General features: G+C 51.6%; 1 protein-coding gene across 3 annotated transcripts in view; it reads left to right on the top strand.

Moving 5' to 3' along the window:
- The window catches only part of LOC101329280 (tyrosine-protein phosphatase non-receptor type substrate 1), a 43,047-nt gene extending 23,120 nt beyond the window's left edge, over nucleotides 1-19,927 (top strand). For all 3 annotated transcript variants that reach the window (XM_033839520.2, XM_073792803.1, XM_073792802.1), the window contains exons 4-9: nucleotides 2,328-2,648; nucleotides 3,234-3,563; nucleotides 5,370-5,480; nucleotides 8,527-8,551; nucleotides 14,980-15,019; nucleotides 17,429-19,927. In XM_033839520.2, coding sequence (XP_033695411.1) covers nucleotides 2,328-2,648; nucleotides 3,234-3,563; nucleotides 5,370-5,480; nucleotides 8,527-8,551; nucleotides 14,980-15,019; nucleotides 17,429-17,683 — 1,082 coding nt within the window. In that variant the 3' untranslated portion in view covers nucleotides 17,684-19,927. The remainder of the gene's footprint in view (nucleotides 1-2,327; nucleotides 2,649-3,233; nucleotides 3,564-5,369; nucleotides 5,481-8,526; nucleotides 8,552-14,979; nucleotides 15,020-17,428) is intronic.
- Nucleotides 19,928-22,398: the final 2,471 nt, after the last annotated feature.

The following is a 22,398-nucleotide window of genomic DNA, read 5'->3' as shown; positions in this document are numbered from 1 at the left end:
CAGATCACCCTGTTCAGACCCGAGCTTCATCTCTGGGGAAACTTTCCCATATTTTAAATACGTGTGTGTGTGTAAACAGGTGCTAGAATCCCTGTAGACCCTCTCTGCTCAGCCCAGAGCCCTCCTGTCAGTACACCACAGTGACACTGACCAAGTCTAACGTGTTCCCTCCTTTCAGAATGCTTCCAGCTTCTGTAAAGGGCTGACCTGCAGGAAAATGCCTATGATCCCTTGTGTGTTTTGAAAGCCGGTTCCCCCAGATTTTTCCCTGAGGGGATTATTTTTAAAAAGGGGGAGAGAATCATAACTTGGTGGTTTCCTGCTCCTCTATTCATGTGGATTTTTCATGGCAGCTGCAGGGAACAAGATTTGAGACTTTTCTTGTTTTTTCCATAATACTTTTGTTTTGCCTTCTTACTTAGAGAATAAATACATAGTTTCAGACCTAGGAATGACCAGATCTTATGATTAAGATGTTATTGTATTATTAATTAAGCAACTATATGCAAGGCTCTGTGTTTTACATACATCCTCACTCATCTTACCAAGTGGTGCTTTATCCACTTTGTCTAGAATCAGACACTGAGGCTTAAGTAAAGATCAGAGACCCTAAAATCAGTCAGTCCTGTGTGCAGTGAGATGAGCTCTGACCTTTCCTCGCTGGGTGCCCTTGGCCAGCTGCATCCTCCCTGAGCCTCATCCCATAAATGGGGCCACTCTCGAGCTTCCCTCTCAGGACTGATGTGGGGAATGAGAGAGCTGAAGTTCCTAGAGGAATCAGCCCAGCACCAGGCTCCCCAAAACTCTCTGTAAGTGCTAACTGATCACAGTGTCTGCTCCCTTTACTTACGTCCAGGATGCTGGTGTTTCTATGACTTGATTTATTCAAGTAACACCTCCTTACTATGTCCTCAAAATGTCTGATGAGTTTTAGGAAGCAAGTTAAATATTTACAAATGCAAATATTTATAATAGTTGCTGTCTGCCAACTTTTATAGGAGGTGTTACGTAATAACGAACAATTTGGAGACACCCTAGAGGACCCTTCTACAGGGATAAACTGCCCTCACTTTTTTTTTATATATATAAATTTATTTATTTATTTATGGCTGTGCTGGGTCTTCGTTTCTGTGCGAGGGCTTTCTCTAGTTGCGGCGAGCGGGGGCCACTCTTCATCGCAGTGTGTGGGCCTCTCACTATCGCGGCCTCTCTTGTTGCGGAGCACAGGCTCCAGACGCGCAAGCTCAGTAGTTGTGGCTCACGGGCCTAGTTGCTCCGTGGCATGTGGGGTCTTCCCGGCCCAGGGCTCGAACCCGTGTCCCCTGCATTGGCAGGCGGATTCTTAACCACTGCGCCACTAGGGAAGCCCCTGCCCTCACTTTTGATTTGCTGATTTGTGTCCATTTTCAGAACACAAGAGGTGCTTCTGCTGCTTCATAGGCCTGTGTCTATGTCTCTTCTGATTTAATAACAATTAAGAAATTAACCGCCTTTGGTTTCTTAGCACTCAATGATCTTTGTTTCAACCTAAAACTGACCCAGGAGAGGAACCCAGATTCGAAAAACATCCCTTTGCTCCCTTCCTTTCAAATTCAAGGATTGGCACATTAGTCCTACTGGAATATTTGTGGAAAGAATGAAAACTATGCAGTAAATTCATAGATACCTGAAGGGATATAAATACAGTCTGGGTTAAAGAGGGATCTGTGTTTGTTTAATTTGGAGAATCATCTTGTGTTTTACTCATAGCAAAAATGCTCCCACTGCCTGATTTAACCCTCACTGCAGCCCGGGAAGGGTAATGCCTGCTGTCCCCTTTCACAGACGAGGAGCTGGGAGGTGCCATGGCCACAGCTCTCGTTGGACGGCCAGCCTGGCTCAGCTTCCATGTGGTCCCGCGACGACCCCGCTTCCCCTGCATTTACTTCTGTGAACACTTCTCCGAACTTACCTAAGTTTTCCAGGGGGAGCCCAGCTAGGAACAGTTAATAGGAGAGTGAGACCAATCAGTACTTTTGTTCCTTTGCCCAAACTGGTGGGAAATCACCTGGCAGATGTAAGAAGGTGGACTTTGAACTCAGGCCTGGAATTCGATGTCAGCCCTGCCCCTGACTCAGAGTCACCTCTGGGAACCTGTGTGTCTCCTCTGTCAGATGAGGATGATGACACTGCCCTCCCAGAACTATTTGAAGAATTTAAAACATAATATGTGTGGTGGTTCTTAACTGCGTCACATTATGTGTGGTGGTTCTTAACTGCGTCACATTTTTATCATTAGTGATGATAATTACAATCATGTTCATCATTTATAAATGTTCCTTTTGTAGCCAAACCCTCTCCTCCTGTGGTATCAGGCCCCACAGTGAGGGTCACACCTGAGCAGACAGTGAGCTTCACCTGCAAATCCCACGGGTTCTCCCCCAGAAACATCTCCCTGAAATGGTTCAAAAATGGCAATGAGCTCTCAGCCTCCCAGACCGACGTGGAACCGGAGGGAAACAACGTTTCCTACAGCATCTCCAGCACAACCAAGGTGGTGCTGGCCCCGGGGGATGTTCGCTCCCAGGTCATCTGCGAGGTGACCCACATCACCCTGCAGGGAGACCCTCCTCTTCGTGGGACAGCCAACTTGTCTGAGACCATCCGAGGTAGAAGCCCCTCACGCCAGCCTAAGCCCGCACCTGCTCTCAAGGCCCCAGTCCCTTCCTCCTCCCTGCTTTTTGCTCCAGGCCTCAAATTGCCTGGAATCTACTTCCTGACAGTCCTGCCCCATCACCAGGCTCCTAGATGAGCTGGTCACTAACTACCGTTTTAACGGCAGCTGCCAGGTGGACACCCATCATGTGCCGAGCACTGTGCTGAGTAGTTTCCTTTACTTTATCAATAGTTTCTCCAACTACTGAGCACCTACGATAAGCCAGGCCCCTATGTGCTTGGCGATTTCGTATATTTTGCTGCAGTTATTATATTCCAACTGCATGCCAGGGGCTGTGCTTGTAGATGACACACATCATTAACCTACTAGGAGCCCAGTCCTCAAGCACCTACTGTGCGCCCTGCAGTGTGCTTATGATTTCATTTCTATGCAAAGACACCCTCGGTGTTTGAGCGCCTGCTGCATGCCTGACACTGTCCTCTGGTGACTCCCTTGCTGTGCTGGAAGCTGTTATCCAGCCCCTCTCCTGTGACCTGTTGGTTCCATAAGGTCAGAGCTTCTGCCTGTGCTGTTTCAGTTCCGCCTACCTTGACGATTACCCAACACCCCAGGGTGGGGAACCAGGTGAATGTCACCTGCCAGGTGAACAAGTTCTACCCCCAGCGCCTACAGCTGACCTGGTTGGAGAACGGAAATGTGTCCCGAATGGACATGGCCTCGACCCTCATAGAGAACAAGGACGGGACCTTTAACCGGACGAGCTGGCTCGTGGTGAACTCATCTGCCCACAGGGAGGCTGTGCTGCTCACCTGCCAGGTGGAGCATGACGGACAGCCGGCGGTCACCAAAAACCACACCCTGGAGGCCTCTGCTCCCCAGAAGAACCAGGATGCAGATGAACGTATTGGTGAGGCCTCCAATCCAACTGACCCAGTTCTTTACCTTTTTTATTTAATATTAAAGGTAGTAATTCATGCTTTTTATAGAACAATCTAGAAATGAATAGACGTAAAGTAGAACTTTAGAGTGAGTTCCCGCCCCCAAACCCCACACCCCCAAGAGTGACCACTTGTTAGAGTTTGGTATATTCTTTACAGATCTTTTGACATAAATATCCATGAAAGAAAGAAAGTAGGGAAGGAGAGAGAGCGTCCAGTCCATAGCGTCCTACCTCTGGCTTTCTTTCACTAACAGTAATTGTTTTCACCATTCCATGTCCGCCCTCCTCCCTCCGGCTTGCTCTTTCTTACCTGGGCCTTGTCTCCCTGGCTGCCATCGCAAGGGTGCCCCACTGGGAGTAGGATTGGGGGCTTCAGGGTGTCTGTGGCTTATCTCAAGTAAAATCAGTGCTGCGCTAAATGTCCTTGTACACATTCTGTTACATGCACAGCTATTTCTGTGGGACGATTCCCAGGGAACATTTCTAGGCCCATTTAAGGTGATGGTGATGCTGCCACCCTTCTGGGAGAGTGAAAGGTGTCAGCCCCCATCCAAGCTGTTGTCGATGTGTCTCCCTTCTTTCTTCAAAACGGCAGCACCTAGTTGGCGTTTTGGTACCACTGTGGAATGTTCCATCACCTGTACACTTGTATGTAGCGACCCTTTGAATGGATTAGAATAGAGTCCATTTCCTTCCTTCGTGCATCCTTGAAGGAAACAGCTCTAAAGAAGCCTTGGGCCTGTCACGGTGCCCTTTGGTGCCACCAGTGGCTGGTTTTCACAGGATGAGCCCTGCCCCCGGAGACAGGTTGTGTGGATCCACTCCGCCTGTCACAGTCTTGCTGGGGAGCTTGGACAAGTCAGTGCCCGTCTCTGGGCTGCTCTGCCTGCTTCTGGCAATGTTGAGGGAGGTGACCCTGGTGATCCCCCAGCTTTGAGTCTCAGCTGCTAGGACCATAGCTGTCGCAGCATTATAGCTTCAGTGCTGGGTATGCAGTAGACACTCAAGAAATACTTTTAGAAATGACGAAAGAGTGAATTAGCTGGTTGATGTGCGAGCTGTTTAGTTAGTGAGGTAATCCTCAGAGCTATCCAATGAGGTAGAGATTACTATTGGCCTCAGTAACATAAGCCAGTGTGTGAGGGGGGCTTAAATGACCTGCTCAAGGTCACACCACAGAGGGCAATGATTTGAACCCACGTGTCTGAGACCTGCTCCTGGCCTCCCACTGTGCCCTCATGTGGGGTCCCCTGCCTGTGCCCGGCGCCACCCCTGCCCTGTCTCCGTGTCCCATGTCCTGGGCTCAGCACTCCTAGACCCAGGCCCTGGGCACGGACCAGGGCACAGTCTCGGGGCTCTGCATGTCCAGACGCACGTCCAGCACTCCTCGCCACCCCTGCCCCCTGCGCTGTGTGATGCCCCAGCTATGATTAGGAGCTCCCTGTGTGGCCGCCCCACGGCTCACTTAGATGAGGAGGAACATATGTCTGTTCCTCGGGAGGGAGATTCCCGCCCGTGCCCTGCAGCTGGGCCTCTCCGAGGCTGACGGCAGCGTTTCCCCCCTGTTACCTCAGCACGGTTTTTGCACTGCCGGTGGGTAACCCATGAGGGGAGGTGTGTGCAGACCCATGGACGTGCCCATGTGGCCTGAAATGTCTGAGCCAGATGTTTTCCGTTAATGAAGCCTGCCTCATGGTGAATAGGGGCAGTGGGTTTTCCTTTTTTTTTGTTTTAAATTTTCCTACAAGAAGCCTCTATTTTGTGTGGTCCTAGACAAGGCTGACAACTGGAACAGTATCTTCATCGTGGTGGGCGTAGTGTGTGCCCTGCTGGTGGCCCTGATGATCGCCGCCCTCTACCTCCTCCGAATCAGACAGAAGAAAGGTGGGTGCATCTCTCAGTTCCTCCTCATGAGTTTGCCCCTGGACTGTCCTTCCCAGAGGGGGAGACCTCATGCAGTTTAAGCCATAAAGATGTCCAGTTACTCCCGGTAACAAGAAGTCCAAAGGTAACAGTGCCATGGCTGTGTGGGCCCTTCACCAGGCTGGAATCTGGGTGGGTCAGCACCCCCGCAGCCATCACTGCTCCAGGCCTCACATCCTCATGGGACCACTACCAAGGTGGCAAGCAGGGAGATGCGAGGGTGTCAAGAGGACCTCAGGGAGGAAACAGTGTTTCCCAGGAGCCCCGGGCAGACTTCTGCTTTCCCCTTACCTGTCCAGGTTACATGCCCGGCACCCTGGCAGGAGGCTAGAAGGGAGTGGGGATAATACCACAACTTACTTCTGAGCCCGTTGGGAGGATTAAATGGCTGACTGTGGGTACAATGTTAGTAAGATGCCCAGCACACAGCAAGTGCTCAATAAATGTTAACTCCTGTCGTCAGTATTGTACATGAGCTGGAAACACGAGCCACCTCCCTGGAAAGCTCCCTTCACTGTGGCAAGGTGTGTGGCCTTGGACTGCAGCAGGAGGGTATAAGTTCAAATCCAGGACATCGTCCCCTTGTTTGCATGCTCATGCATGTGCGTGGGCAAGCACGTGTGTGTGTGTGTGTGTGTGTGTGTGTGTGTGTGTGTGTGTGTAGTTGTTGCTGTAGCCAGACCTCTGACTCTACAGTCAGACAAACTAGGGTTCCAGACCCTTGTTTTATGCTCTGAACAATTTGGCCTCCATTTCCTCACCTGTAGAATGGGTGTGGCAGTGCCTGCCTTGGAGGCTAGTTATGAAACAAATAAGCTCATGTGAAACAGCAGCTCTGACACATTCTCAGACCTAAAAGGATACATGTTCTCTTTCCCACTCTTGAAGGAGACTATTTTAAGCCAGTGTTTCTGAAACTTTTTTGGTTACAAGTGATAGAAATACATTTCATGTCTCAACCCAATGCACACACACCCCATCTATAAAATTGGAACTCTGATATTTTCCTTTTTGTCATATTTTATACTATATTCTTTTAAAAATGCTGGTTTTGACCCACCACGTGCTGCAGCTTATAAGGTGCAAAGTGTGGTCCCGAGCTGTGCTTCTGCACCCAGACCTCCAGGCAGAGCTCAACGGGCGTGTTGTGCATCAGCCACGTACCCCCTCCTGCACCCCCTTTCCTCTGGTCCCCAAGTTTCCCTCCCCGCTGGGCTGGCTGGAGGGACTCAGCTCTGAGACACTGCCTGAGCCTCCAGCTCCCGTCCAGGAGGGCTGGCGTCGGGGCCCGCATCTCTGGAATCCAGAATGATGCCAGTTGATCTACAGGGTGGTTTCCCTAACATTCCTGGCGCCCCCGCACAGGAAGGACTCCTCCTCAGGTGGGGAAGCAGGCTCCGTTGCCCACCAAGAGTGACAAGCCAGCCCTTGGATGGAGCGTTCACGGTGTCCACTAGTGTCCCAGTCCCCTTTGGAGCCTCATCCCTGGCCACCACGTCAGGCTCCGGCACATGTGAGCGCATTACCATGGGCCTGGGCATCGGTGACCCAGTGTTCCTGAGGGGGAGGGGGGTTGGAGAGCTGCAGATGCTGGTGAAGGCCACCCAGCCCTGAGTGGTGCGTCTGCTTGTGTGCAGAGCCCAGCTCTCACACATAGGCTCTAGAGACAGTGAGAACTGGCCCTCAGTCAGACCTTCTGATGTGCCAGGCACTGTTCACAGACCTAACCCCACTTTACAGATGAGGAAACTGAGGCATGGGAAAGTTATAAAACTTGCTCAGGGTCTCGCAACTGGTGAGTGCTGAGGCCAGGATTCACACCTGGACAGTGGGTCTCCAGGGACTTTGTTTGAGACCACTCTGCACTTCACCTCCATCCTAATGAGACACCCCTTCTCCCTCATTGGTCCCTGGAGGTATCTGCCATCCTCTACCTCATACTCACAGTGAAATATCCTAATTTCAACTCTATCACTTACCAGTTGTGTGACCTTAGGGAGTCATCCAGTGTCCTTGGTATAAAATGGAGATGATTGGTCCCATCACTGGACTCCCTGAGATGACTCATGACCCAGCACTTGGCAACCCATCATCTTCCATTCAAATGTTAGATGCTGAGCGGCAGCGTCTAACTGGTGTCACTCACCTAAAAATCCAGTACCTGCCCAGGCACCAAGCGTTAATGTGGCAGTGAGAATTCTTGCATTGTGGCAGCCCCCAGCCTGTTACAATGTGGTGCAGAGCACATTTGCCTGTGCATGTTGCTTTTTAATTACAGTTTTACAGCAAAATGAGAGTCAACTGGTGGCTGATCCCCAGTGGCTTCTCTGTGGGATGCCCCATATCACAGGCTTAAAATCTCTGAGCCAGATGGACCCTTTCTTTCCTCCCAAGATCCTTTTTTGGAAAGTGGTGAGATGAAAATGGATGTCCAGCCCAACCCTGTGAGTTAAAGCACTGAAATCCAAGCTCAGAGAGGGAAGATGACCCACAGAGGGTCACACAGCAAGTGAGTCGGTGGCAGAAGTGGGATTCCCATTTACTCCCCTACCTAGCAGACCTGCTAAAGCCTGTTCTCCAGCAGTGAAGGGCCCTGATGGGGACCCAGGCTTGCTGTAGGGTCTCTGGTAAGGTGTGTGATGGATGGAAGTGAGGCTCAGACAGAGGTAGGGCAGTTGACCCCTCCCAGGCTGAAGGCTGCTTTGGGATCTGACCTTTGGCAATTCCCAGAGATGGGAAAGCAGGAAGGCCCAGCTCACTGGTCTTCCTCCATGGAAGATAATGGGCCGCCCACCCCAGTGGGGTGGACACGGGGTTTCCTGTGGTTTAGAGGTGATTTCAATAATTCCTCCCAACATCCTTGGAGGTAAACCTCTGCCTCCGCCCCTACACACACACACACACACACACACACACACACACACACACACACACACACACACAAAGTTACGTGAGCAAAGTGTGTTTCTAGGTTAAATAACTGGCTTTTCTTTCTTCTCTCTTTCAGCCAAGGGCTCCACTTCCTCTACAAGGTAAGTGCATCACTGGGCTCGGGTGCTTTTGTAGTTATTTTGTTGTTTGCCTCCAACACTGCAAAGCATACTGCACACCCACTGCGCCAGTCAACTATTTTTTTCCTTTATGAGCTCTTCTCACCAGGTCCATCTGTAATTACTACCTCAAATGAGGGGATTTGAGGGGATTTCTGCACACAGAGGCACTGATTTCTTGCTTGCTGTCCACAGACAGTGAGACCCTGATCAAATCCCATCTGGACTGTGGCAGAAAACGCCTGCACATTCTGCCCCCGAATCCAAATTGTATACTTTGCTCTTTCCTTCGTTCACTAAATATTCATTGAATGCTTTGGCACAGACGGCCCTGGCAATGCCGGCATGAGTGGGGTAGAAGCATCTGTGCCCTCCTGAAGCCCGTGACCTGGTCAGAAGCTAAGCCGATGACATGACATCACAGATGGTGCATTAGTTTGTTGGTTCACATTATCGGTGATTTTTGCTGTCTCTACTGTGCACCAGCTCTGTTCTGAGCACTCAGGATACAGCAGTGAACAAGAGTCAGTCTGGGCCTTCATGAGGCTCAGATGCCAGTGAGAAAAGCAGGCAGTAAGCCTGGAGGCAAAACAGTATAATGCCCCGTCAGGTGGTGACGAATCAAACACAGCAAGGGGATGGAGACTGCGGGGCAGGGAGGGCAGGGGCAGGGCCTCCTCTGAAGGGGACATATGAGCAGGGACCTGGAGCTGGGGACCTGTGAGGGGACACCTGCTGGGCGAGAGAGCAGGTGAGGCAAAGGCCCAAGGTGGGCAGTACCGGGAGGATAGGGGAGGCCAGCCGTTGGAGCAGAAGGAGCGAAGGGACAGGAAGGGATGAGGTCAGGAGGTGCAGGCCCACGTACCTTAGCTGTGGCCCATGCAGCAGATGGGTGACTAATCCAGACTTTGCAGCTTTAGGGAAGGCCCCCGACATTCACCCCAGCAGAGTAGAGGCAGCACCCCATCATCTACCACGTGAATGTACCTGCATGGAAACATGAACGTCCACACCAAGGACGATAAATACAAACTATAAATAGCTTCATGTTGGTTCGGGACAGGTTTTGCCAGCAAATGGGTTTTGAAAATCTTTTGATATTTTTAGAGCTTTGTGGATTTCAGAATTGCAAAGCAGAACTGAGGATCTGGAGGGGAAGCCAGGGGTCTAGGGCCTGTAGCTGTTAGGACTCAGGGTTTTACTCCCGGTTGGATGAGGAGGCTTAGGAGGGAGATGATCTGACTTTGTTTTAAAAGCCATCACCCTGACCACTGTGTGTGGACCAAGGTAAAGGAGGTGAGGGTGGAGGCAGAGAGGCCAGAGAAGAGGCTGCTGCAGTTGTCCAAGCAGATGGTGGTGGCCTAGACCAGGGTGATGGGCTGGGCTTAGAAATGGTCAGATTCTGGATATATTTCACAGGTAGAGCCAAGAGAACTTGCCGATGGATTGTAGGGTCAAGGACGATACCAAGGTTGGGGGCATAGGGGTGCTGTGTCCTGTGTTGGGGACCACAGATGCAGTGGGGAAATACTAGGCACTGCGGTTGCACACAGCAAGAGCATCTGACCTGTCTGGAGGGCCCTAGGAAGCACTATGTGTCCCTCCTGACCCACAGCGGGAGTCTGTGGTGCCCTTGGGAGAGAGCCTTGCTTTCTGCTCTGACCTCCGCAGGTGGCTTCCTGCTCTGAGCCCTGGCCAGCCTCCCAGCTTCCCCATCCCTGAACAAGCAGAGCCACCACTCCAGCAAAACCAGGCTGCTCGCTGCCCCCAGGGAAACGTGCTTCCTGTTGCCGGGCCTTCAACTGTCACACTTCCCACTGAAGTACACTCTTTCTCAAGGGCAAGGCTCAGCTTCCGTCCTTTGCCTAAAACCCCTCAGGGGCTCCCTGTGGCCCTCGAGGTAGTCCACATGCCCTCCTGAGGCCCTCAAGCACCTCGTGGTCCAGCCCTGCTGCGCTGGACAGTTCTACTCCCAGCCACTCCTGGAGCTCACATTCCGTGTCTCAGCCAACACTGCCCCCCTTCACCTCCTCCCTCACGCTGCATCCTCGCTCTCCTCGCCCTGTGCGCTGGGCCTCTCCCTGAGATGTGCTCCCCACCCCTGCTCCTGAGCCACCCAGGGTCTGCACAGCTCCAGGGGGCGGCAGTCACGGCCGGCTCTGAACAGCGCCCCCGGGAGTTGTGCCACATGGAAGCTAGTGTAGGCGCCCCTCCTTTTACCTGGTTACCTCTTGCTCTTCCTTCTGGGCTCAGCAAGGGTGTTACCTCCTCCAGGGACAGAGGCCCCTCCTGGGAGCTCTCCTGATGCCCCTGGATGGACACCCCAGTGTGTCCAAGTTGTCTCTGCACTTGTCCCCATAGTATAACCCACCCCTCTCGAAGGCAGGGGTTACTTCCCTCACGTTCACCGCTAATTGCTGCTGAACTTGGCACCATGCCCGGAATGGAATGGGTGCTCAGTAAAGGTTTGTTGAATAAATGAATGAACAAATGCCGTCCCAAACCACCACAGCAATCCCCGATCTCTAACTTCCTGAATCCCTAACACTCTCCCTGTCAGTGGCTTCACAGCCCCAGATGTGGAAGGATCTCTCTTTTTTGTTTTGTTTTTATTGTTGTCACTATTTTTTTACATGTCATCTCCTCAATTAGACAGTACATTTCTGGAAGAAAAGGGGTGTGTCGATAATAATAATGGCAACAGCATCAGCGGCTAACGTTTATCGGGCATTCACTGTGTTCCAGGCACAGATCTGTGATTGTACCTATATTAGCCCACTGGTGATTTAATTATTGCAAAAATCCTATGATTTACTCTTGTCCCAGTTTAATTGAGCAGAGGTTCTGGAACTTGAGTGTGTAGCAGAATTCCCTGGAGGGCTTGTTAAAATGCAGATTACTGGCGCCACCCCCTGAGTTTCTGAGGCGGAATTTGTATTCCTAACAAGTTCTCAGGTGGCACTGATGCTGCTGCTTCCGAGCTGGACTTTGAGAACCCCTGCTCTAGAAGCTTATTATTGTCCCCATGTTGTGCTTGAGGAAACTGAGGCTCAGAGAAGTCGTGAGACCTTCCCAAGGTCCCACAGTTAGTAAGTGCTGAACCACGAGTCAACCCAGATTTCTCTGACGCTGAAGCTGAGGCTGTTCATCACTGATCCAGTGCCTCTTGCTGACTGTTTCTTCTTCCCCAGAGAAGCCAACCGTTTTCTGCCTGTTTTTTATTTTTCCAGCATGAGCCTACCGAGGGAGCCGTGAGATCACTTGCTCCCTTTCATCTCTCTAAGCCAAAGCGTTAGCTAGTGAGCGGTAATGGTGCTTTCCCGTGCAGCCGCCAGCTTCAGCTAGGCTGACTGGGATCAGACGCTTTCCAGAGGACATTGGCATGGGTAACAACCCAGCACCCCGGGAGGGGGCGGAGCAGGGGAGGGGGCAATGCCACCACTTTGAGCTCAAAGGGCCCATCAGATTGCAGGGCCAGTGGGGGGACTGGCTATTTCTAACTCCCTAGGTTAGGACCGTACAAGAGAACGTTGTAATCTTCCTCAGCTCAGATGAGAGAAAAATGTGGCTCTGCTCCCTTAATTGGGCACTGGGGTTCATTCGGTCGGCCATTTGTTCACTTGTCAGACATTCACTGAATTTATTCTTGGAATATTTAAGGCTTCCCTGACTCTTTTCATTTATTCATCTGGATTGAGCGCCAGGCCTTAAGCCGGGGGATTGCAAAGAGTAGCAAAAAGGACACTAGCCCTGGTCTCGTGGCACTTTTGATCCCATGGGAGAGATGTTCATTCATTCAGCAAACATCTATGGCATGCTAATGGCGCACCGGCCCATTACTAGGTGTCAGGGCTCTGGTGGTGAATGACACGGGCCTAGTCCCTGCCCACATGGAGCTAGTGGTCCACAGGGAGGCAAGTTACCAAACAAGCTAGGAGGTTAATACACGATGTGCTGCAGGCACTGACTAAATAACACAAAGTCAGACGCAGAGCAGAGGTTGGGGGGGCAGGGGGTGGGTGTGCGGTGGGCGGTCAGGGAAGACCATCTAAGGAGGGGACATTTAGGAGACAGCTGAGGGGCGAGAAGGCTCTAGCCATGGGAATATCGGGAACAAGAGTAGACCAGGCAGAGGGAATGGCCAGTGCCAAGACCCCGAGGCAGGAGCAGTTGGACGTGTTCACAGACCATGGAGGAGGCAAGGGGGCCAGAGCTGAGTGATCGAGGGCGGAGACAGGACTAGAGCATTGGGTGAGGGCACGTCACGCAGGCCAGGCAGTCAGGACTCGGAGATGGATTTCACTGCGTGGTGGGAAGGAGTTGAGGGTTTTAAGCAGAAAGATGATATGACATCGCAGATGCATTTTACATGTGGGGAGTGGAGTGCAGGCAGGGCAGGAATAGAGCAGAGACGCCAGAGGCTCCTCAGAAATTTAAAACCTGGATGGTGGTGATGACGGACTGGAGGGGTTCGATATGTACTTTGGAGGCAGAGTCGACAAACCTTGCAGTGGATTAGACACAGGTTTTAAAGGAGGAGGGAGGAGAATCAGGGGTGATTCCCACTTCCTTAGCCGAGCACAGGGATGAGTAACAGCAATGCCGTTCACTGAGACAGGAGGGACCGGAGGAGAGACAGACATGAAAAATGGATAACTGCTTCTGTTCTGTAATAATTGCTCTGAGAGAGGAGCCCAGTGTTCTGAGAACGGAGTTTGGGATTCAGTGAAGGTTTCCCTGAGAAAGAACTATTTGAAACAGCTCTGAGGGAAGAGAAGGAGTGAATCAGATGAAGAGGCAAGGAGGAATGAGTGTGCAAAGGCCCTGGGGCAGCCTGATTGTCATTCATTCCAAGTCAGTTTTGAGCACCCATACCTATGTGGTGAAGAAGCATGGCAGACAGCCAGACACACAAACCAGATGGGAAAATATGCAAGAAGTTTGAAATTGTCATGGAGGGGCAGCCCAGCCAGCCCAGCACTGTCAGAGCCTTCCCAAGGAAGTGACAACATAGTTGAGTCTTGAAGGATGAGCAAAGGTTAACCAAGAGGAAAAGTGGTTGAGGGGGTTCTTCAAGGCTGTTGTTGACATGTAAAGTGGGCCACATCAAGTAGCCCTGGAGAAATATTGGGTGAGTGAATAAGTGGGTGAATGAGGCCGAGGGAGTGAATGACCCCTAGGGAGGTCAGCCAGGGACAGACTGCACAGGGCTTACGAGCAGGGCGAGGCATTGAACCAAAGGCAGTGGGAAGCCAGACCCGTTGGAAGCAGGAGGGGTATGGATGGAGACTGAGTGAGTGATGGTCCCCTCCAGACGGTGTCCCTGCTCCTGGAGGGCCGTTGCTTGGCCACGTGGGGCCCGTCCTGCCCCAGAACTGCTTTCTGAGCCAAGTGCTCATGCCAAATCCATTAATAACCCCACTGCCAAGCCCCATTGCTCGTTTCTGACATGATCCAGGCTAACATCCCCAGAGTGGCCAGCTTGAGAATTTACACAACTCCTGCAGAGCCAGTGGCTCTGGTTTGCTCACCACCTTGACTGTGACCCTGCAGTGAGCCAAGCCACGGCCTCCAATTACAGAATCAAGTGCTTGAAGAGCTTCTTTGATTAACCAGAACACTTGGTCCTTCTCTTTTCCTTTCTTAGTGGTGACTTAGATGTGTATAATGTAGAACATTGGGAAAACATGGGAAACTAAAAAGAAGAAAAAATACCACCCAAGGACCCCTGCTGTTAACATTTTACTATGTTTCCTTCCAGTGTTATCCACACATTTTTCATAATTGAAATCATTCCACAGAGAATTTTGCTTTTATACTTATCATTTTAATGTGATTTGTAATTAAAAAAAAAAACTTCCTCATAAACCTTTTAAGTCTTTATCTACAAATCTGTCCTAATTTCCTTAACCAGTCCCAGTTGGTGGAGCTGTGAGGTGTAAACCTTCCTCCCCCATCGCGTTCTGTGGTAAATGCCTCTGTGCATAAAGTTTTTTCTATATTTTGAATCCCCCCCCCTCACCCGGCCAAGTGTGCGATTATGAGTCAAAAGATGAGGACAACTTCCAAGCTCTTGACTTTGCCAAGCGGCTTCCAGAAAACGTTGTGTCGGTCGGCCCCCCGCACCAGCAGTGTGTGAACCTGCCAGTTTCACTGCACCTTCCCCAGCACCGAGTATTATAATTTTTAAAGATCCTTGATGATAAAGTAGGTTAAACAAAAAAAAGGTAGTACATGCTGAAAAGCCCTTTGGTCCAAACATGTGATAAGCAGTTGTGTTTCTGTTGGGAATCGCTCATCCACGTCCCCCACCCATATAGGAAGTGGAACCTAAATGTTATTCTTACCCATTTGCATGAGCACTGGAGATAGTGAGGGTATTTTTATCTGTGCGTCTCTTTCCTTTTTAGGTTGCATGAGCCCGAGAAGAACACTAGAGAAACAACCCAGGTACGGTGCTTGGTGAGATGCCCTTCCTGGGAAACAGGAACAGGCTGGGACAGACTCTCCCAGCTGGAGCAGAGGGAGGGGGGCACTCAGGAAAGCAAGGATCCTCCACCCCTGGCACCCGCCCACCCTGGCGAAGGAGTCTTAATTTAGAACAGGATCTGCAACTCCTGTTGATGCAAGGAAATCATACCACCGAGAGTCTGTCCCCGCCTGTCTGACTCAGTGCCAAGCACTGCACAGCTTGGAAGGGCACCGTCCACCATGTGTTCTGTCTAAACGGTGCCCTGGAGTCGGGCTTAGTGTTCATCACGCCATCCAGCCTCCGTGCACGTGCCCAGCCAGTCCTTCCACCAGGAGCACCCTTGCAGCCCTGTGCCGCTCACACGGGGTAACGCACAGCACTGCGCTGCCTGTGCTGGTGGGAAGACCCCATGCCGTTAACGACCTCATGCAAGGGCACACTCCCTTGAGCTGGCACTTTCGCCCCAGCATCACTGAGGGGATTTCAAGGCACCATGGCTGGCTTGTCTCCAAGAACTCTGGCCCTGTCTGCACCAGCTGACGCTGTCAGACCTTGGAGGCAGAGGGCTCCTCTGAGCCTTGTAAGGAGACAGGCCCTACCCTGAACCTGGAATGAGAACATGGCAGCTGTCCTTGACATTTTCCTGGCAGTTGTCATCGTCGTATCTGTAGTCTGTTGAAGAGACTCAGGGCTGGTGAGAGGCACGGTGCTTCGAGGCCAAAACTCTCCTGACCCAGCACAGCCCCACCCCACCCTTCCTGCCTCCAGCGGGTCCTGGGCATGAGCTCAGGTGGTGATTAGAAATCCAAGACCATTTCCAGTCATGGGACGGGAAGGCCTTCTCCCCCGTCATTTTACTTTCTGGGGCTTTCAAAGTCAAAGTTCTTTCTGGAACTTTGCAGGGAAAGAATGATGGTGAAAAGAGCACTGAAGCCTACGCAGAATTCAGTCAGTTGGGACTTCCTGAGCACCTACTATGTGCCAGGCCCTGGGCAGTGAGCAAGGCTCTTGTGGAGCTTGCAGCCCCGTGACTAGGACTCCCAGTGCTGTGGGCCGTCGGAGCACAGCTTCAGAGACCAGCAGACCTTGGCTCTTTTCTGGCTGTGTGACTTTGACCGAATTTAACTTCTCTGGCTCTCAGATGCTTCACCGTAAAATAGAGTAAATAATTCCTACCAAGCAGGTTGTGTTAGGGCCTAAATCGGGTGATCCACGTGTGAGCAGGGCGCCTGTCAGCTGTTGGGGACTGAGGTTGTTTTTGTGCATCAGGTAGGATCATGGGCGTTGGTAGCTCCCCTCCACTGCTACAGCGCAGGTGCCGGGCACAGAAGGAGCAAAGTATGTCATTCATGATGGGTAATTTCAAGGCGGCAGTTCTGGGTAATAAGATGAGCATGTGGGAGAGGTTCAGGTTTGCCAGGTGGCAGATGACAGCTGACACGTGCTGAACATATGTGCACTTGGCATGAGCCAGGCTCCGTCCTAAGAGCTTTACCTGGACCATCTCATCGGATCCTCCCAGTGACTCTGGCAATAGATACTATTATTAGACCCACTTTACAGATAGGGAAACCAAGGCCCAGAGAGGCTAAGTGAACTGCCCAGTCCCTCAGCCAGAGAGAGCAGAACCAGGATTCATACTCCAACTTCTGCCTACAGAACATTTACCTCCTGTTCACTGCTGGCCTCATTCTCACACACCCCTGTCTTCTGTCCCCCAGTCCCCAGCTTCACCAGAAGCGGGGCTGAAACTGTTGCCATCCATTTATCCATCCACCACTCGTTCATTCGTTCATTTAACATCCATGGGGCTTCTTCTGTGCCAGCCTTGGTTTCTGCATCATAACAGATGCCTAGTGAATTTTGTTGAATAAATGAGTAAATAAGTGAATGTCTGCTTCCACTGGGGGGTCAGCATCTTCTCAGACCTCCAAACAGGCACAGACAGTCCTAGGTGGTGGGTGCTGTGATGCAGAAACACAGACTGAGGAAGCACAGAGACAGAGCTCTGGACCCAGCTGAGAGGAGGGTCTTAGGATGAAATTGACGGGGTGGATTGGGTTTCATTACAAGAAGAAGGAGGGCTGGACACTGTAGGCAGAGGAAAGAGCATCAGGAAAGGCAGGCGAGAACTGCAGGAGGGGGTGACGTTGAAGCAGGGACGTGAGGCCACTACACTGATGGTTAGGAAGACCCTTCAGGCCGTGTGAGGAAGAGGCTGATTGGAAGGGCAAGGCTGGAGACAGATGACCTTGGCCGGAGAAGAAGGGGCATGAACTAGGGCTGAGCCAGTGGAGGCCAAGAAGAGACAGAAGCAACCAGACTTGGTACTGAGGGTGAGTGAGTGGCTGGGGGCTCTAGAATGACCTTCTCTCCATCTCACTTAGATCCAGGACAACAACGACATCACATATGCAGACCTGAACCTGCCCAAGGGGAAGAAGTCCACCCCCAAGGCCGACGAACCCAACAACCACACGGAGTATGCCAGCATTCAGGCCTGCCCACCACCTGTGTCCGAGGACACCCTCACCTACGCCGACCTGGACATGGTCCACCTCAACCGGAACCCTAAGCAGCCAGCCCCCAAGCCTGAGCCATCCTACTCAGAGTATGCCAGTGTCCAGGTCCAGAGGAAGTGAGCAGGGCCGTGGTCATCTCTAGGGTCTGTCCCCATGAGCCTTCCTGTCCCGTTGCGGGCAACCTTGATGAGGACAGCCAGCCCAGTTCCTGGAGGGCCAGGGTGGGACAGGACCCAACAGTGAGGGTAGCTCTTGTCTCCCCAGCCCAGCTGGCTCTCCAGCATTTCCACGGGAGCCATGGCCCCTCTATGTGGCCACACATGGAGGCTAGTGTTGCCAGACTAGGCAGGGAACCGACCTGGGAGCTGGCCAGAGCCATCAGGGGTGCAAGAACTCTCACGCCTCTGTCCATCAACTGTGGGTCTTTGTCATGGTCTTGGAGACCACTGACTGCCTCCTTGACACTCTGCAGCCCGATCTTCCAGAGTGAGGAGGGAGAAAACCCACCTCCTCGTCCCAGCACCACCCACCTGGGGCTTTGGGGAAAGTTTTCCCTTTAGATCGAACTGCCCATCCATGGCGAAGAAGCTGGACGCGCATCCCGAGACTTGGTGCCGTGGCTGCCAGCAGTCCCGGTCTCCCCTCCCTGCACTGACCAGCCACAAGCCCCGGGGAGGAGAGGACCGTCTGAGGAACTCCTCCGCCACCAAGGACTGAGACAAAACGCCCCTCCTCCTCACGGCCCTCGAGACCTGGAGGACCTCCGACGGTGATACTCCACGTGGCCCCACCTCTCCCTTCCATACCTGAGCTCGCTTCCTTCAGCAAGCACTAACTCACAACCTCTCGCTGTGGACGCCTGTAAATTATTGAGAAATGTGAAATGTGCAATCTTGAAACTGAGGTGTTAGAAAATTTGATCTGTGGTGTTTTGTTCTGTATTTTTCTTAAAACAACAGCAGTGTTATCCTGGCTCTTTGTCATGTGTTGAAGTGTGTGGTTGGGTCTTGTGCAGTCTAAGGTTGAACGGTCGGTTGTCCTGGAGGGATGCTCTTACAGTGGAAACTGAGTTCCTCCCAGTCCCAGAGGCTTGAGGGTGGGGAAGAAGGTTCCAGGTTGGCTGCTTCACGGAGACACTTAGCCCTCTCTCCACGAGGCTGGTACTTCTGCCTTCCGAGCCCCCAGTGTGCTAAGTCTGAACCTGCCCATGCTTCTCCAGGCTGCCTCCTTCTCCGTCTGGCCAAGACCCAATGCCTCAGTCTGCTCACCTGTAAAGAGGGGAGAGGAAAGATGCCATCCCTCCCCTCCATCGCTCACAAGCACTTTAGGGCCATGCAGGGTAGGAAGCTGTGCCTGGATGTTTTCCCCATTCCAGCTCTCTGAGCTCATCTCTGAAGGTGGAATCTTCCATTTCTGCTCCCAAACCCTGTCGAAATCAAACTGGAACAAATCAAAGACAGCCAGGAGGACTGGGTAGCTGTGACGCCAGGAATGACCTACCTTCTGTCCCTCTGTCAAGAGGTTGGGCAGAGGCCGTGACCCTGTTATCCTCGGACCCCGCACCCCTCCATTTCAGTGTGGGGGCCTGGCTGGGCCCAGGGCAAGAAGATATTGCAAGCCCTGTTTATTCGGTCTTCACGTGTAACTGATCAGCTCTCAGAGCTGAGATGCCAATCTTCACTGCCCCCTGGGTCCAGCCATTTGATGCCCGAGGGATTCCTGGCTCACGCTGTCAGAGGCAGAAGCTGAGCCATCCTGCCCATCAGCAGGTCCTCCAGGTGGAACTCGGGGAGCCGAGTGCAGACCCAGCTCTCTGGGGGACAGTGATCTGTTTTACATGATGGCATGCAGGAACTGGCTGAGCCAACAGGCCATGTGGGCAGCTCTGGCCCCACAAGCCAGAGCTTCTCTGTGGCATCTAGGAGCACAGTGGCCCAGCCACCTGGCTCGAGCTATTTCCAGATTCCAAAAGCTTGGCTTGTAAACCTTGATCTCCCTCTCTTCTGCCCAGAGACAGCACACGCATGTGAGCACACACACGCACACACACAGAATTTTAAAAAAATGTTTTCTTGGTGCCATTTTCATTTTATTTTATTTTGAATTTTGGAAGGGGAGTAAGGAAGGAGGCCAAGAAAGTCACGTAGTTTAGCTTCAGCCCGGCAGCCTGGAGATTCCCATACCTTGTGAACCGAACCCCAGGAAAAGGAAGCAGTCAAAACAACAGTATGGAAGGAGCATGGTTTCTGGAGTTTATTTTCAAACTGCGGGGAAGGAAACAGGCCCTATTTTGTATATAGTTGCAACTTAAACTTTTTGGCTTGCAAAATATTTTTGTAATAAAGATTTCTGGGTAACAACGGCCCCTCTGGGTGTTGAGTGTCCTTGTCTCTGTGAGTTTGTCCCTGCGCCCACGAGCCTGAGAGAAGATCATGTGGGCCCCAGGGCTTGGAAGTGACTTCAGCGTTTGATCCTCTCTTGTGTTTTATAGACACAAAGACTTTGTTTCCCCTGGCTCAGAGGGAGTCAGGGTAAGGCCACCCAAACACCTGCTTGAGCAGAATTCCAACAGAAAACCAAGTTTGGATCCCGGCTCTGCCACTTTGTAGCTGCGGGAACAAACCACTCACCTCTCTGAGACTCAGGCTGATCGTTGGCACGATGGGGACAATAATACCCCCTCTAGGTTTAGTGCGGGGATTAAAGGGGCTAGGGTGCTCGGCACATGGCAGGCCTTCACTAAGCGTTGGGTCTTCCTGCCCTAAACATTGCACAGTGGGGTCTGGTCACCCCTCACCACCTGTGGGATCTTGGACAAGCAGGTCACCCTCTCGGGGCCCCACTTTCCTCCTCTACCAAATGTGGAAGCTAATGCTTGTCCTAGAATAACACTGCCAATGATTCATGTCTCGTGCTAGTATATAGTAGGTGCTCAATAAATGTTAGTTTCTTTATGTCCCCTCCATAAGAATATTAATAATATTAATGACAGTTATATAATGATGGTAACATGACATTCATAGTTAGTGCTTACTGTGTGTCGGCGCTTTGCACTGATTAACCCCTTTATACCTCACAACGCCAGGTAAATAATAGTACTGGCCTTGTTTATAGACAAGGCACAGAGAGGTGGTGTAACTTTTATGGGGTCACACAACTAATGAGTGATGTTGCTGAGACTCAAACTCTAGCTGCCAGCTTCAGAGCCCAACTTCTAGCCACTGAGTTAATATCAACACATTACATATGGGCACTGACTCTGCAAAATTATTAGCAGTAATAATAGCTAATGCCTGCTGTGGTGAGTGATATGCCAAATGCTTTACAGTTATTAACTCATTTAATCCCCCAACCACCATGTGAGGTAGGAACTCTTATTATCCCTGTTTTACAGATGAGTAAACCGAGGCACAGAGAAGCTAAGTCATTTCCCTAATGCCCCATGGCAGAGCCCAAGTAGTCTGCCTCTTCTTTCTTTCTCTTTTTTCTTTTTTCTTTGGCTGCATCAGGTCTTTAGTTGTGGCACGCGGGATCTTCGTTGAGGCATGCAGGATCTTTCGTTGTGGCGTACAGGTTTCTCTCTAGTTGTGGCGCACAGGCTCCAGGGCGCATGGGCTCTGCAGTTTGTGGTACATGGGCTCTCTTGTTGAGGTGCGCGAACTCAAGAGTTGTGGCTCGCGGGCTTAGTTGCCCCGCGGCATGTGGGATCCTAGCTCCCTGACCAGGGATCGAACTCACATCCCCTGCATTGTAAAGCAGATTCTTTACCACTGGACCGCCAGGGAGGTCTCTCCATCATGTTTAATTCTCCTAACTGTCCAGTAGTGGTGGTGGCTGTGCCCATTTTGCAGAGAGAGACAGAAATTTGAGGCTCAGAAGTGCACATGACCTGGCCAATCTCACACAATGAATCTTTAGTCAAGCTGGGACTTGCACTTGGATCCACAAGCCCACCCGGGATCAGCCCTGAGCCCTTGGCCTGGTCCATGTGACCACACAGGAGGCAAGGAGCTTCCTGCTGGGCTCAGAGAGGTCACCTGCCTCACCCTCCAGGACCTTGGCTGTGACAGAGAGCTCAGCTCTCCTCCCTTGGCCCCAGCTTGTGAAATACATGTGCTGCTTGCAGGATGAGGTGTTCCAGGCATGAATACAGGCTGAGCAGGTGGGGAAATGCCTTCGTTCTCTGGGAAGGCGAGAGCGGGGGTGCCAACTGCACATCCAAGCGAGGAGACCGGGGGATGTAATTCACGCAGCACCTGGGCCTCACTTCTCCACAGCCCGTATCTCTAGGGCTGAGGTTGGCAGGCGAAATCTAAGTTCATGGGACCCAAGTGACCCTCTCCCTCCTGCCGGGAAATAAGTTAAGCATTCGGCATTTATCAGGCACTTCCTGGGTGTTCCTTGTGCAAAGGAGAGCGATAGGACCGCCGCAACCTGCCCCCATCCCTGAGGACCAGTGGTCTCCCTTCTGCAGCCCCTGCCCACTTTACATTATAATCACGAAAATCTCTGCCCCTTCTCAAGGTTCTAATGGCCAGCTGTAAAAGCGACTGCGTCTTCTAGCATATTCACACCAGCCAAGATTGGATCCACGTTAGTTTATTTTATTTAGTTTTAACATAAGCCCTTACACGTATCAGAAAGTCTCCTAAACTCTGTACAAATATTAACTTATTTAATATCAGTTCACTCCAGCCTCTTAACACACCTGTAAGGTAGGTCCTAAGATTATCCCCGGTTTAACAGAGAAACTGAAGCGCAGAGAGGTTATGAATTTTGTTCAAGAGCCACTGTCCCTCTGGACAGTGGTGCCACTGTGGGTATGGGTGGGCACT

The sequence above is a fragment of the Tursiops truncatus genome, chromosome 15 (assembly GCF_011762595.2).
Source record: "Tursiops truncatus isolate mTurTru1 chromosome 15, mTurTru1.mat.Y, whole genome shotgun sequence".
In the NCBI taxonomy this organism is placed as follows: domain Eukaryota; kingdom Metazoa; phylum Chordata; class Mammalia; order Artiodactyla; family Delphinidae; genus Tursiops; species Tursiops truncatus.
The sequence above is the reverse complement of the archived record's forward strand: the minus strand, read 5'-3'. Positions and strand labels throughout refer to the sequence as shown.